The sequence below is a fragment of the Chelon labrosus genome, assembly GCF_963514085.1.
Source record: "Chelon labrosus genome assembly, chromosome: 19".
NCBI lineage: Eukaryota > Metazoa > Chordata > Actinopteri > Mugiliformes > Mugilidae > Chelon > Chelon labrosus.
This window is the reverse complement of record NC_140352.1, coordinates 21,587,663-21,603,242: the sequence shown is the minus strand read 5'-3', so window position 1 is coordinate 21,603,242 and position 15,580 is coordinate 21,587,663. Positions and strand designations below refer to the sequence as shown.

The 15,580-nt window shown below is 42.4% G+C and overlaps 1 protein-coding gene across 4 annotated transcripts in view; it reads left to right on the top strand.

Annotated features, from left to right (window-relative positions):
* Positions 1-15,580, top strand: part of LOC311503974 (myosin phosphatase Rho interacting protein) — a 39,276-nt gene that overhangs the window by 10,045 nt on the left and 13,651 nt on the right. For 3 of the 4 annotated variants that reach the window (XM_084566914.1, XM_084566911.1, XM_084566913.1), the window contains exons 4-13: positions 5,312-5,463; positions 5,548-5,632; positions 5,737-5,908; positions 6,087-6,528; positions 11,256-11,382; positions 12,431-12,529; positions 14,356-14,412; positions 14,753-14,821; positions 14,924-15,013; positions 15,214-15,323. In XM_084566914.1, the coding sequence (XP_084423040.1) occupies positions 5,312-5,463; positions 5,548-5,632; positions 5,737-5,908; positions 6,087-6,528; positions 11,256-11,382; positions 12,431-12,529; positions 14,356-14,412; positions 14,753-14,821; positions 14,924-15,013; positions 15,214-15,323 (1,403 nt within the window). The remainder of the gene's footprint in view (positions 1-5,311; positions 5,464-5,547; positions 5,633-5,736; positions 5,909-6,086; positions 6,529-11,255; positions 11,383-12,430; positions 12,530-14,355; positions 14,413-14,752; positions 14,822-14,923; positions 15,014-15,213; positions 15,324-15,580) is intronic. The other variant, XM_084566912.1, reaches the window with a different exon arrangement.

Sequence of the window (15,580 nt, the reverse complement as noted above, 5' to 3'; positions counted from 1 at the left end):
GACGAGGTGGTCATATTTCAGCTGTGTTGCATTTTCCAACATCTTGCATAGACATAAAAAAAATAACCCGACCATTATTATATTTGATTCTTTTCATGTTTTGTAATGAGGGACGTCAAGATCTGTGTTTTCTCAAACATATTCCCCTGGCCACAACATTTTTTTGCGGCGGGAAGTTGGTCTGGAGTCTTTCCATTGGGAACTGATTACGGCCCGCTAAAGCTCTGCTGGGCCAATCAGATCGTTTGGATGTGGGTGGGGGACAAAAGAGTAACAGTAACATAGTCATACATGCCACCTGAGCACTGTGGAGTTGAATTTGTTTACAACAAAATGGCTATGATTGGTTGTTGTCTCCAATTGTGGAGAAATGCAGAGGTATTTTTGTTTTCTCTGTATCGGTTGAAACGCACCCCATAATGAAAGCCAAATGTCCGTTTACCACTGTCAATACTTATCTTACGTGTCTGACTACACCAGGCTACAAACAATCAACAGGTTTTGGTTGTATACATGGCTGAGGAATCTGCATTCTCCAGTAATCCAGTATTTGCCAGTCCTGATTACTATGGCCAGGCATCTGGTTTACATGACAGTTATGAATAATTTTCCTGGAGAAAATCGTCTGTTAACTGTTTACTTAACCCTCATACATCAGTTTAATTTACTACCCCCGAGTCATTAAGGACAAAAAATGTCCATGTCCATAAAAGCTGCTGTAAAAACTTAACCGATTCATTTATTTTTTTCTGCTTTTTTCTGAATAAATCTCTTAAACCGCTTTAAAATTAACACACACACCTTAAAATAGCCTGCTAAGCAAACATTTTATGCATAGGCCCTATAATGGGAAAATTGATTTTAGTGTTGAACACCAAAAATGACACATTTGATCATTTTTCTCAAAAATAAAACCCTAATATTGCAGAATGAGTGATTTCATTGTGTCAAGGCTGAGAGATTAATAAATGTGGTTATAATGGCAGTCAATGGGACATTTGTGTCCGATAAGGTCACAAGAGGATAGTAAATTTTAAATCTGATGCTACACACAAACTTTGTGTAGAGAAAGACTTTGTTACAAAAAATTGTACCACATGCACTAACACAAAATGATGGCCAGTTGAAGAGGAAAAACTTGCCCAAATGGACAAAAAATGTCCATTCCAGGGTTCATGTAAGCTCAGCCACAACCCTCGGGATAACAGATGCACATTTAATTCATCTTAACCTCAACTTCTACCTCCAAGAGGAAAGTTTGTGTTGACTTTATGTCTAAGCATTGTCTATATGTGCAGCGACACCACCTCTAAAACCCATCTCTCGTCTTGACATTGCTCTCCACTGCTGCAGAAGACAAACAGAATGAGCAGTACCCTTGGTAACTGGTCAACTGTCCTTTTAACATAACGAGCATTAAACATAAATCGTAGGGACACACTATTGACAGCAAATCAGAGCAACCCATGATGCAAAACCATCGATAAACTTATCTTGACTCCTGGCTGTTTAACTTATTTGGATAATGGATCAAGCGAGTTGAGCAACAAGATTACCATTTTTGTTCTTTTAAGATCCGTTCTTGTTTTCTTTGTGTGTTTACAAAAAAAAGCCTGGGAGCAGAGTGTGTATATTTGCACAGCTCCCAGTCACTTCATTTCACTACAGATTATGATTACAAAAAGCAGATGAACAAACATTTTGTCTCGTGTTGACTGCTCCAAGCGTCTGAATCCACTGGGCCGAGCAAGGTCCAAGGAGCAGTGACGTTGTCTGCTATTTTTGACCAATTAGAGCAGCAGCCCCTTAAAGCTATTTTCACCACGAAAAGAGGTAAAGATGCTCTCCCGTCTAAAGCAGCATTCCTCCTTCGATGCCCTTATTTGGTGAACTGCAGTGTACTCGCAGGCCCGGGGCCGCTGAGAGCAAGAGAAAGGGAGCGCTAGCCCCCAAAAACCACAGAGGAAACGTCAGATCTGCCCCAGACTCAGACATTCCTCACACACGGCCTGCCGCAGCAAGATGCTGCCGATCATAATGCTGCAGAAAGTTGACAGCAATAGTTAAGAAACTACATCACTCTTACATGAGGTGAAGACTGGAAATAAATAGAACGTAAGACAGATAGTCAAAAGAGGCAGCGTTTTCCAGAAGGCTGGAAATTGAGTGAGACCACCCTGAAAGCTTTTGGGTTAAAAGGTCAATGACCATGAGAGCACACTGAAGGAAGGGTACGGAGGGGACCAGTGCTTTGATCCAGTGCTGCTTCTGTTCTACATCATGTTTTAGAAAATGAAAGGCTGTTCTGTCACACGTGCTTTAGTCAGAATAACCCAACGTAGAGCACGTCTCTGGGTTCGGATCCACGGTTAATTTTCCATCACGGATAGCCTACCATCGACAGAGTTAGGTCCTGTCTGTTAACAGTTGAGACTGTCTCGATGAACACGTACCATATAAAACAGAAGTCTCCTCTGCAGGGCCTGCTGGGCTGGACTCGCCTTTGGCTGTGCCTTTAAAAGCCTCCTGGAGGATTTATCATTTATGGAGTGGGTGTACTCCACTTAATTCTAAGGCAGGCCCTGTTGTTTTTGCATGGCGTTTTGATTGTTTTTTGGAACATTTACTGTTGGGGCTGGGCTGTAATAAAACATAAAACATTTTTGCATGGGACAATTACCTTATAGACACGTCTCTTTTTTTAGTGTAAGGCATTTTAATTGACAGTCTGTTGCGGGTTGTATAGTTTCTGTGTAGTCTCTTAGTGTAGCGTCTCGTGTCAGCCGGAGATCTCAAGAGGAGTCTGTGAGAAAGTGACTGCTTTTAATAATATCCCATAGCAAAGCTAAAATTAGTCGGCCCCATGGAAGGCAGACACAATTGAAGGATATGGAATTGGCCCAGTTGTGTAGAAATCAAATTCAGGACAATTCATTTGCGTTTGAATGGTAGCCTTGGCAGATACATCTCCTTTGTTTTGGTGCCAGTAGCAGAAGGCAGTTTCTAAGCAACAAGTTGCTTTTATACTGTCAGCACCAGGATCAACTGGACTACAATAACCAGGCTCCGCCTAAAAGTAAAAAACAACACAGAAAAGCCTTGGGCGCAGTGAGCATCACACTCATCTCTGCTTGAGCTCATATGATTAGTTGTTGGATCAAACACCACCAAGTGTATGAGAGCCAATTCAGTGTTAATGTGTTTTCATTTCATAAAGGTCCCCTTGTTGCCGACAATGAAAAGACTTATGCTGTTGAGGCTTTTAGTCAACAAAACATTTTTTTTTTTTGGTCTGGATATTGATTGCGTCAATGGATGGGACAACGGGAAAGCTGTGTTTCAGTGTTTTTGACTACAGTCCTTTTCCACTGCAGGAACTTTTTAGCATACACAAACTAACATTGCTATTAAGGTGTGGCATTGGTCATTGGGTAATATCTGCGGCCTTCATTTTTGCGCCCCCTGTTGCCACTAGTCAGGCCGCGGTTGCTTGCTTTTATTTAGCATGTTAAAATGATGGCAAAACTATGTGCTGTTCTGCTGGGAGAACCAGTGAATGAGAAGAGAAACGAAAGGGTGACGAAAGTGAACATAACCGTAAGGTCTTTTCTCGTTTTACATTTTCACATACATGTGTAGCGCCCGCAAAGTCAGAATCACATTTGCTACACACCTTTCCATTAAAACACACCTCCATTCATGGCTTCCTCCGTCATCCACCCACATTTTTGTTCTGTTTTATTTTACTTTGTCAGACTTGACTCTGACTGGCACCCCAACATTAAATCTAGTCAAACCCGCTACACATGAATACATGAATATTTTCACAGCGACATCATCAAACAAATTGATTAGTTGAGGGGGGTTTGCTTTGCCACTGTTGCCTTCGTACTTGCTCTGGGGGTTTGAGGTTGGGTGTTGTTATGAGACAATCTGTATTGTTGTTGCTATATAAATAAAATTGAATTGAACTGAATTAGTCATTTTGTGTGGAACACAACAGACTGAAGAGAAAAAAAATACCCATCACAACTTCACTATTATGGAAGTAGTTGTATTAATGTACTGCCTGCTGTTGAATTAGTTAATCAGCTTTAATTTTGTCTGTTCCTCTACAGATGGCTATAGAGGTGCTAAAAGGACCGTAGGTTCCTGCTTGATTTCATGAGTTTAGTTTACTGTGAGTCTATGGTTCCTGGAACTGTTCCATATGAAGATTACTAGAGAGTATTATTTATATAGTCCCTGGTTTTGTCTGGACTTCCTGAAGCCCTAAAGATGTTGACATTCCCATCTTACCAATGAGTGCTACAAATATTAATCTGCCATTAGTTTTGCCACTCTGTGGGGTTCTGCATAGTTGTCAGCCACGGCTACTAATTCTCACACTTGATCATTTTCTTTCTAATGCAGGAAATTCTTCCACAGCGTCTGACTTCTGTAGTACAACGCTGTGTAATTGCCATATTTGGCAGCCCCTAGGGGTTTACAGGCAGATCTTAATAAAGCTGGATCTGTGTTCAGTGGCCTTAAAAGGAACTGGAAAGAGACCCAGCACCTGTTTTACATCTGGAGCACACATAGCCCAACAAAAAGTCTGATAACGGAGCGGCAGGATTCTGAGCAGACGTGGACGGAGTTGGAGAGGATGTTTAGGGGATTTTATCACTCTGATGTTAACGAGACAATACAGGTTGAAATGACAATCAAGTGTTACAAAAGCATTACAGGAAGTGACATCAGAGCGTTATCCGTGGCTTTTTGAATATACTTCTGGGTTTGCTACACCAATTCTGGGATTTTTCAGGGTCACAGCTGGTTCACAAAGCACACGTAGCTCTACGTTCTTCACTGATCATACTCACAAAGCAGCGTTAGTCTGGCATCCCACTGCTGTCATCTCTTCTTTTCACTCTCTCCGCGCTACAACTGAAAGGAGTTATCTTGTAACCATGGTGAGCTGTGATAGTGGCGCAGTGTATGTACAGTACTATTGAACCAATGTCCCATGAAGTCCACCTCTGAGAAAGAGGCTTATGAGGTTTGAGAAGACTTTCTGTGAACGCTGCAGCACAGAGGCATGTTTTCCCTCAGATCTCCTCTGTTTGGAATGTGATATCAGTGATATCACTGTTTAGTCGGGCAGTCACCCATCTGATATGGTAACAAACCAATGACTCAAACGTCCCTTGGAAAATGTTTCCACATTTTTTCTTTTTTTCCGTTTTTATGTTTCGCTAACAGTTTACTTCTTATGACAAAACATTATATATCTAGGCTAACTTGTCTTCTTTCCCTGTATCTTCTCTAGCCAAGCACACTGCCTCAGGGCACAGTAAACATGAACCTCTGTACGGACGTCATTGACGCAGAGCCCAAGACGGGCCAGAAGAACTCTCTGTGCATCATCACCCCTGACCAGGAGTACTTCATCAGAGGAGAGAATAAAGAGATCATCAATGGGTAACTTGTCTTAACTTGTCTATTTAGTGGTAAAGGAATTTCAACACAGAAAGATCAAATTCACTCTTGTGTGTTTATGTGCAGATGGAGCGAACAGCTGGTTGTATACCCCCGGACCAACAAACAGAACCAGAAGAAGAAACGCAAAGTGGAGCCTGCAACCTCCCAGGTAATTCTCCTCACAATAGACACAAAAAAACCATAGCTCAGTATCACAGTAACACCGCTTCCTTTATACCACTGTTTTTGACTTCTTCATGTGTTCACCTTCAGGAGCCAGGTCCGGCAAAGGTAGCGGTGACCGGCTCTGGCATCCCGGAAGCGGAGAAGGTTCCGGACTCCAGCTCCATCATCTGGCAGGAGGAGTTGAATCAGAGGGAGGCTGAGGGGGCGGCAGTCTGGTCTGCTGCTGACCTGCCTCCAGGGTCACCGCTGCCTCCAGCAGGTACGGTTATCCTCTTTTTAGAACTTCGGAACACGAAAAGTAATAAATGTGTATCGTTTCTGTCCAATCCGCCAATTGGCACAAAAATTTGTCTTTTTTATAATTTGTATACTTAAAATTTGTATTGTGCTAACAACATGTCAGATAACCTGAGTCATCCTGTATTCTTTATCCCTAGGTGACTGTGTGTCTGTGGGCCAGGGCTCCGACACTGGGTCAGTGAATGGCGATGAGGTGGACAGGGGCAACCTGGCGCTGCACGGCTCAGTGCCCCAGCCCCCCAGCGACCTGCTCTCCCCAACGGGCTCCTGCTCCAGCCTGGGAGGAGTCCCTCGCTGCCTCTCCCCGGCCCCCAGCGATCCCTTCCCCTCCGGTAGCTCCCTGCTCTCCAATGGCTCCCATATCAGCGGCTCGGTCAGCTCTCTGGACTCAGATGCCAGCGGCAGCACTGTGACCAGCACCGAAAGCCATCCGGCCAACCAGAGGGGGGGCCACTACAGCCACCATGACACGCCACGATCTCGACGGCTGGAGGCCGAGGCCAGAAAGGCGGAGAAGAGGAGCCGGTTCAGGAGCCCTGACAGACAAGAGAGAGAGGCGGTCCTCAGCCCTGAAAGGAGGTCAGTGACTGATCCTTCTGTTAAAGGTCCCTTTCACTGTCTTAGCTCACCTTTCTTGACCTCAGTAGTCTCCAACATTATGGAACTTGGAGACAGATGTGCTACAGACTGCTAAGATTTTGGCAGAGTACAAACATTGCAGATAGGTTTTAATTGACAATTGAAAATCTCAGACAGTGAGAGTCATATTGCAGGAGGAGGAGATAGTCCTGGAGTGTGTTAGCAAGAGTGTGATATGGGGACAGGAGTTCTGTAATGTAATATCGGGAAATGCCATTTAACACATCTCCTTCACATCAAATGAAGGTTTTCTTATTCTTATTATTATTCAATTAGAGCAAACCGGCAGATAGTGTAGGGAGCAGAGAATGGGCAGTACTGTGGTCCCCATTTTTTAAAAATCTATTCAAGACTTGTTAAAACAGCATTTTGCAGTAGCTGCAGTCAGCATAAAGTAGACTGAAGGGATTTAACTAAATTAGATGTATTAGGATTTAACTAAACATCTGAACTACAGCTTATTGTGAACTGCGTAGACAAGCCATTTACCTTTTTCTTAATAATCTTCCATTCAGAGCTGCCTTGTTTCTGTGAAGCATTGCGGTTTTCTTTGTGTTCTTGTTTGTATGTTTTTCAAAAATTTGAATATTTCTTAAAATCGCATATAGCGCCAGTCTTTCGCACTTAAGGGCTACTCCAGAAATTTTCTGAAAGAAATTCAATTTCTAGTCTCCGGTCTACCAACGTAGTTGATTGATTTAACTTAACAGCTGCAAATTAATAATTAAATCAACTAAAAATACATTAACTCTTAATGCAAAAGATCTGGCTTAACTATCAGATTGTAGGTTGGCTGTTGCACCTACTTGCACCATTATTGTTGTATAAGGAGATGGTGTTTGTTGACTTTGTGTAAGGGCAGCACAAGTTCTAAAACAAGGGCACCTTCCTGCCTGAGTCTGCAGTCGACATAAAGTTGGGAAGATTGTTCTGTGTAGGAGTGTGGCTAGCCATCTGAGGCTAATGCTAAACTGGCTTGTTGAACAGAAGCAGGAAGCAGCTGCTGTATTAACACAGGCGAGAGTGTCAGAAAGTTGCTAACTGTCAGGACCAGCAGGACTGTAATTAGACATGTTAATCCGTTCGGTATTATTACAGGGACTTTACTCTTTACAGTTGTAGAGTTTATTGTTTTGTTTATAAGATGAATCCACCTGGCTGCTATCAGTAGTTTCCTTTTCATCAAGCTCTTAATGGATTCCAGTGTATTTAATCTATTTTTATAGATTAATGTTAATATGACAGTCTATAGGTTAAGTAAATTGATACAAAATGTGCATCCCTACTGTAAACCGAAGCTGAGATAACCTATATTTTACAGGCTGAGTTGTGCACTCATGATGATTAGGCTGATCTTAATGTGTAAAATCAGTGGAGAGCTCCTTCTGAGTTTCTCTGCAGTTTTTTATTTCAGCTCTCTTATTCCTGACGCCTGGCTTACCACAGCTAAATATGCAGCCCTACCTCATTCAAGCTGTAAATGACTTGTGTGATTGACCCACCCACTGCTGACCATCAGCAACATACACTGGCAGATGATGATGTTTGGTCAGAATAGTCAGAACGAGACTAAATGTTGCATACTGAGATGTCCTTCTCACTCTTTGACATCCGATTATATCAGACTAAATATGAGAACAAACCCACTTTAATTGATCTAACTTCTAAATATTTTTTGAGAGAGGCTTGTATGAAGGAAGAGCGATGCAAGCCAGCAGGTCAGACTGTAGAAGGAGTGATTTATTTACTGTTAACACCTCTCTGTACTTGGTGACAGGTCAAGCATTTAATCGGCCTCTGAATTAACCTGATAAACCAGGTTAGTGGACCGCTTTCTTGGAATCCCGTGTCCGTGCCACAGAGACTATGTCCTGGAAATACTTGAGCCTTTGGCTTATCCTTTTAAAGGCATGCACATACACACAAGCACACAGTCCGGTGAAGCATCAATCCAGTCTGGTTTTAATGCAAGGGAAGAGAAAGGGCTGTATTTGATAAAACAGACACACCGAGATTTGTTGCACTTTGAGTATCTTTTACATGTGAGTTTCTGAGAAAATCTGTTATTTAATAATCACCCCTCCCCTTCAGTCTGTGCTTTCTGTAAGCACAGACTATATAAACACACAGATTCTGTACTTTCCATTCAGTAATCTGCCTCACGGCCACTAGTGCTGTTCATGAAGAGGTCACAGGTTTTATGCACACTCACCAGAGACTGCAACTTTTCAAACAAACCTAATGGGTGAGGTGGGGGGCGGGAGTCATTTTTTTCCTCCCAGAACCAACTTCCTGCTACATTCGCATCCCCCCACCTATGCCAGGCCTAAAAGGAAACGGAGGAGAGGAAAATAGTAGTATTGCCCATATACTGCCCCATAAACACATTATATTACTGGTCCACTTGGGCCAGCTTTAAGTGAGCACACTTTTGCACAAATGTGGCCATGCAGCAGAAAGGGAAGCAGAGGACGTTTATGCCAGTGGAATGGTTGGTTAACTTGACAGCCTCTTGTCTGAATAAGCCTCCACATCACTTTTATGTTGGAGCCAAAAAATTCTTTGCAGTGTGGGGCAAACGAGGTCAAAAACACAACCCAGTTTGCATCTGGCCAGGGACCTTTGCATGCCGTTCCCAATTTAGAAAGTAAATGATTCTTCTAACTGCCTGAATGCCTTGTCATGCATTCTTTGCTTGCTGATGAATGTTGTAAAATAGGCACTAGAATTTGCTTCTAATAAATGATTCAAACTTGGATGGTGTCTGTGGAAATTCTACACCTTTCCTGAAAGAAATGCTGACTTTCAGAGAACACCTTTTTCCTTAAGGTTCCAACTCGTTAGTGTTTTCCAGCATCAACACAGCTCCTTTCAAGTGTCAGACAGTCATTGCGAATCTTTCTATAAATATCCTTGAGCAGCGGTATGTTTGCAATGAACAACTAAATCTGAAGGATGCCAAATATCCTTTTTGTCAGATAGATGAAGGCAGCACTCCTCAGGACAAATCCTCATAATAATGATTTCATGGTCATGTTTCATTTGCCATAGAGTCATTTGCAGTTTGACTTCTGAAACACACACTCTACACATGAACTAAATGATTTTGGAACAGATGAGTGTTAATATTTGATCCAGGTGGGACTTCTTTGTACAACATTTGCAGTGGGAATGAAAGAGGGAAGTCTAAACTGAAACTTAACTGTGTTTGATCCTTGATTAACTCTCAGCATCCGTAGATAAAAACAGCATCACGTGACTTGACGCTCACCTGTACTGGTGGCCCTGTCAGATGTATATTCTGACAGTTTCACATCAGCTTGTGTGGGACATGGCTTCAGACAAAAAAAAATAAATCATGCACTGGACGTTTGGCCTCACCCCGTCCTTGTCCTCCTCCCCTTCCCTTGATTCCCTTTTAAGGACTGCAGCTTTATTTGAAGAGTCCCCAAATAAGGGCAACATTTAGGCAAAAGAGTAATATAATATTTCCCACTGCCTCTCACCCTCTTCATCTCTGTAATACAGATTCCTCTGTCATTGCACAAAAGCCCTGTGTGGGAAAGCGTCCGAGCAGGCGGTGTACTGTGTCACAGATTGCGGAAGCTTGCAGATGGACACTAGCGAGCGTAGGCCGTTCTTGGATTGAAGTCCAGTGCTCATTGTACCCTTGAGACAGATCTGTCAAAGAAACAGTCCTTCACAAAGGCCCAATTTCAGTTTAATCTGTTACAGATGACGTAGCTGTCGACCACATCATGGAAGTTAATAAATATGAAACGATAGTTACTTTACTGAAATTGGATTAAAAAAAAAAAACTACTTCACTGAAATACTGATCTCTGGGGGAGCCGTGAATCTGGCTTAAGATTCTCAATGTCTTCCATCCAACAGTGTGAGAAATGGTAAATGGGACAAAGAAGGATATATATATACACATATCAATAGCATTTAATTTTCATTCATTTTCAATTAATATTCAATATCCAGGGACTGCTAGCGCTAACAGCTCCAGCTGTTTCTGTGCTCACCGCAACATGCTTTGCATTGACGTGTGCATCAGTGTAATCGGTGTACTAGGAAATCCTGCCCTGACAAAAGTTCTGCGATGTTTGGAATGTAAACTGCGATTAGAGACAAGAGCCAATTAATAACGACCACCAAGTGGTCAGGGGTGTGAATTGCAATCTGTCAAAATGACAGATAGACTTCAGATTTTTCCGTCACAGTTTTCAAAAAACGATCAATGATGGAAAATATTCGGTTAACGCGACCCCTGATATATATTGTATGTACTTTTTTTAGTAACCTGGACGCCTGGGGTTGCTCTGCTGCGAACTGATTATGCGCTGGCAAGGATATGCTTGGCCAATCAAATCACTTGGGCGGGCTTTATGTGGTGATGGACAGAAGAGTTACAGCAGTCATAGATGTCATCAGAGCGCTGTGGCGTTGAATTTGTTTACAACAAAATGTCTCTGATTGGTTGTAGGACTATCCAATTGTGTGCAGGTTTTTTTTTTTTCTCCTTGTCAGTTGAAAAAGGCTCAAATGGCGTTTTACCAGACTCACATTCTGATAATAATTGATTCTCGCTGCACTAGGCTAGGTAAACTCTATACATTTTTTATTACAATGTTAAACTGTGTGTGTTTGTTGTTTTTCAGTCGCTCTGGTGTTATTGAAAAGTTGGAGGCCTTGGAGCTGGAGAATCCAGAGAAAATGGAGGTGGAGGAGTCGGGGAGAAGTGGAGCCAGACAGGGCCGAAGTGAGCACAGACGCTTCCATAGAGAGGTAACACCGCTGTGTGTGCGCGTGTGTGCGCGCGAGCATATTTGATCCAACAGTGCCAACATTGTGCTACGGTTTACAATAGATACGGTGAGACTTGAAACAGTGATTTTAAACAACATCACATGGCAGAACAGATGTGCTCTCAGCAGTGGACCCACAAGCGCTGGTTTAGTTCTTTTTCCTTCCCCCCCTCTGTCCCTTCACCCCACACCCATACACACACACACACACACACACACACTACTCCTCTATCTTTTTCCTTCACCCCTCGCCCTCTTCCCTCCATCCTCTCCCTCTCTCTGTCCTGTCTTTGTTTTGGTTGTGGGTCAGAGGTCAGTGGCGTGTGCTGTATTCATTTCCAGTTTCCATTCTGTGGTGGGATTCCCCTGGTGATTATGCTTCCCTTTCCCACCCTGGCCCTCTGCGTTCAGTGAGAAGACCCAAGCCCGACTTTAGCAAGGCAGTGGCCCAACACACAGTCACAGTCTGACGCTGGTTGTCAGGTCCCAGATCTTTGTCAGTCATGCACAGATGAAAATATCACACACACACTCACAGATCAAGCTGCCAAGCCTGCTTGTGCGCTTTGTACTGCACGCACACATTACCGCTCTACTCTGTTCTTCTTACTAGTGCCTTGAAACAATAGACACACAGAGCTGCGTATTTAGAGCTGGCACGTTTAGCCTCACGCTACCAATGTGTATTATTGCTTTGATTCTCTTTGATTTAGTGCTGTGCTCTGCCGAGTTTACCGTCACAAAACATGTGGGTATGACATAGAAGAAGGAACGGTTGTCATGACATTTCTCCACACCCCATTAATATCACCAAAACAGACAGATTAGAGAAGAATGGATCAGTTTGATGTATTCCTCATGTTTATATCTTAATACAACCACCATAAAAACATTCGGTTCTGAAGCTATTACCTTCGTATGAGTCATCCCACATCTATTTTGTTAGACTTTGAGAGTTAATTTACCTTACACAGGTGTGTAAAAAAAAAAAACGTTGAAAAGCTTGAGTGTGTTTATGTGTCATTTAGGAGCAGAGGCATGACATGGGTCAGGATTTCCCCTCCACCCTGCCCCCTCTGAGAAGAGCCAAATCTTTGGACCGAAGGACCACTGAGTCGGTCATGACGGTGAGTGTCTAATACTTGTGTACACAATGGACTTTCCGGTGTTTATTCATCATTGGCATTGATTCATCTAATAAGAAATCAACCACCGTGTTTGCTCAAGGTGTTTCCATCGCTGGGTTGTAACACCTTATGTCAACATTGATGTGTTGTTTATTATATTTGTTTTTCACAGTATTTAAGATAACATCATGATTTCCTTGGCTTGTCACAATTAAAATATACCAATAAGGAGAGAGCACTGCAAGACAAAATAAGAGAAGACATCTCTTATATGAGTATATTGGATAATCTAGAATTAGTCTTTGGGACCCTGATACTCTGTGTCACCTGGTGGGTAGTATCACTGAGTTACAGTTCATAACTTCCTGAATGCAGTACAACAAAAAGGAGTTTCCGTATAGTTTCTAGTAGAAGATATTCTTAATGGTGAACTGAGCCAGTACTGGACTGAGTCCAGTTTGTAATGTTAGCTCTAGTTTTGTCTTCATCGTCTCACTTTATTCTTTCACATTTATTAATGAAAACCTTTGTTAAAGTTTATTATTGACACTTGAAACTATAACCCACCAAATGTCGCTTGTATTAAAGGTTGTAATGTCTACTTAAAGCTGATAAGTTAATGCACAGTTTTGTTCCAATTGTTTAGACTTTACCTCTTGAATATTGAAAGGTCAGTGTGTTCTGCGTGTATCTGCGTTCTCCCAGACAAAGCCTCTCCTGTTCTGCTAAGCCGTAGGATCCGGGGTCAGCAGCAGCGCCAGGGTTTCAGCTGAGTGGAGAGAGGTCGCTGGGTTGTTGTTTGGGGCTGATTTGGTTAGGTAACACAGCTAGGAGAATTAAACGATAAGAAAGATCTCAGTAGACGTCTGGGTATTTGTCACAGCTTTCCTATTTTCAACTGAAAGTGCGCCATGACCCATAGAGTTATATGTTACCATTTTGTGAATATATTTATGTAGAATAATCAATACTCCCCATTTAATCTACACATCCATGTTTCTTGGTGGAGGTGCAAACCAGCTCTGACCTTTGAGAAGCCTTAACCACAAATAAGCCTCAATCGTGATTTATTTCTAATGTTTCCTTGGCCTTGGTCTGGCGGTGTAAGGGTGTGGTTATCATAGACCCAACCTCCATGCTGCAGAGGACAGTGCAGGGCCCTCTTCTTCCTCTCCTCTCCAGGTTATACTCCTCATTATGCTCCTTCTGTGTGCAGACTTTGCCTGTTGTTCACTACACCTCTTCTGCGCTGTGTACGTTACTATATGCCGGTAGGAAAAGAGAGATGGTGTATGAATTTGAGTGTACATCACAACTTATCACTGCTTTCTGCGGTCACCTATCACGTGTGTGTGTGTGTTAGCTTTTTTCCTTCCACTATGTGGAATCACAGCAGTCTACAGCAGTGTTGAGCACAGAGTGCGAGTGGCACAGCCCAACAACACAACTAGCAGAAGTTGCCCCCGACCAGTGGTCCACATGTCCACAGTTTACTTCCTTGAATTTTAATTTGTCCAGTCCATTGGTGGGGTCAACTTCTACCCTCAGCTGACTGAGTGAGCATGTGTATTTGCTGCTCTTCATTTTTGAACAGTGAATATATTTTGAACTGGAAAATTTGACACCTCGCTGATCGTTATGGAACTTGTTCTGGCCGGATTTCTCGCGCTTTATTTAATTTGTGGAGCACAAAATGATAATCTGCTCTTACAACGTTTTCAAGAAGAATACTAAAATGGTTTGCATTTGCTTCTGAGATCGTCTTGCATGTTCCATTCTCTTCATCGCAGGCAGATCATTTCTCACTATTCTGTTTTGTTTTTTAGCCGGATTTGCTGAACTTCAAGAAGGGTTGGATGGTAAAGCTGGACGAGCAAGGACAGGTACTTGTCAATTTTATTAGCTCATTAGTAACCCATGTAAAGAGGGAACTAAATGTGGAGTGGAGGAGTGCTGGAAAGTCAAATCCAGTTCAAACTGCCTCTGAACTGTCCACCTAGAACACTTGTGAATGTCTGTAGCATGCTATAGCCTTTCCAAAGCTTTGATGTGCCATCTTCAATGGACTTAAAAGACCAATCTGGAGCATGGAAAGTTTTTAAAATAATCATTAAAAAAATCATATTAAACATCATCTTAAAATATTTCTCCAAAATGCTGCTTTCCACAACTTTGTCTTTGAACATTGTGTGGACAAACTCTCTGTTTCATTCCTCATCATAGTGGAAGAAGTACTGGTTTGTGTTGACCGATCACAGCCTCAGATACTACAAGGATTCCATTGCAGAGGAGGTGAGCTCAGTCATTTCTTTTTATTTCTACATATCTCCTGGTTTTTCATTATGAGCTCCTCATTGTGATGTTGCCTTGTGTCTCACCCTTGTGTTACCTCAGGCCTCTGACTTGGATGGGGAGATCGACCTGTCCACCTGTTTCAATGTAACTGAATACCAGGCACAACGCAACTACGGTTTTCAGATTCATGTAAGAGACTTTCCCTATTTGTACTCTTATATACTTGTATACTTGTATACTTATAGAGAAAAGGGCAGTGGTCGGCTGTCAGGGCCAGCGAAGCCTTCTCTGCTGGTCTAAACTTTCAGTCTAAACCCAAAAAAAGGTATCATTTTTATTTGAGTGCCTTACATGTAAGTGTTTTTTTTTGTGTGTGTGTGTTGGTTTAGACCCAGGAAGGAGTGCACACTCTGTCAGCCATGACGGCAGGAATACGCAGGAACTGGATCCAAGCAGTCATGAAGAATGTCAGACCCTCCACGGCCCCTGACGTGGCCAGGTCAGAATACTTCACAATAATACTATTATACAGATACGGTTTCAATTGTCCATGTCTCTAAATGATTTAAATTACACAGTACACAGAATGACTATTTTAAACTGGTTTTACTGTATATATGTTGTCAGTAGTGAAGTTCTCAGGAGATGTATGCAGACATGTTTATGAGTACATTAAATCAGTGTATTTCTACACATGCATACTTCACAACCAAAGTGGCAACTTACAGCTGCTGAAACTTTCTTTCTTCTTCCTTT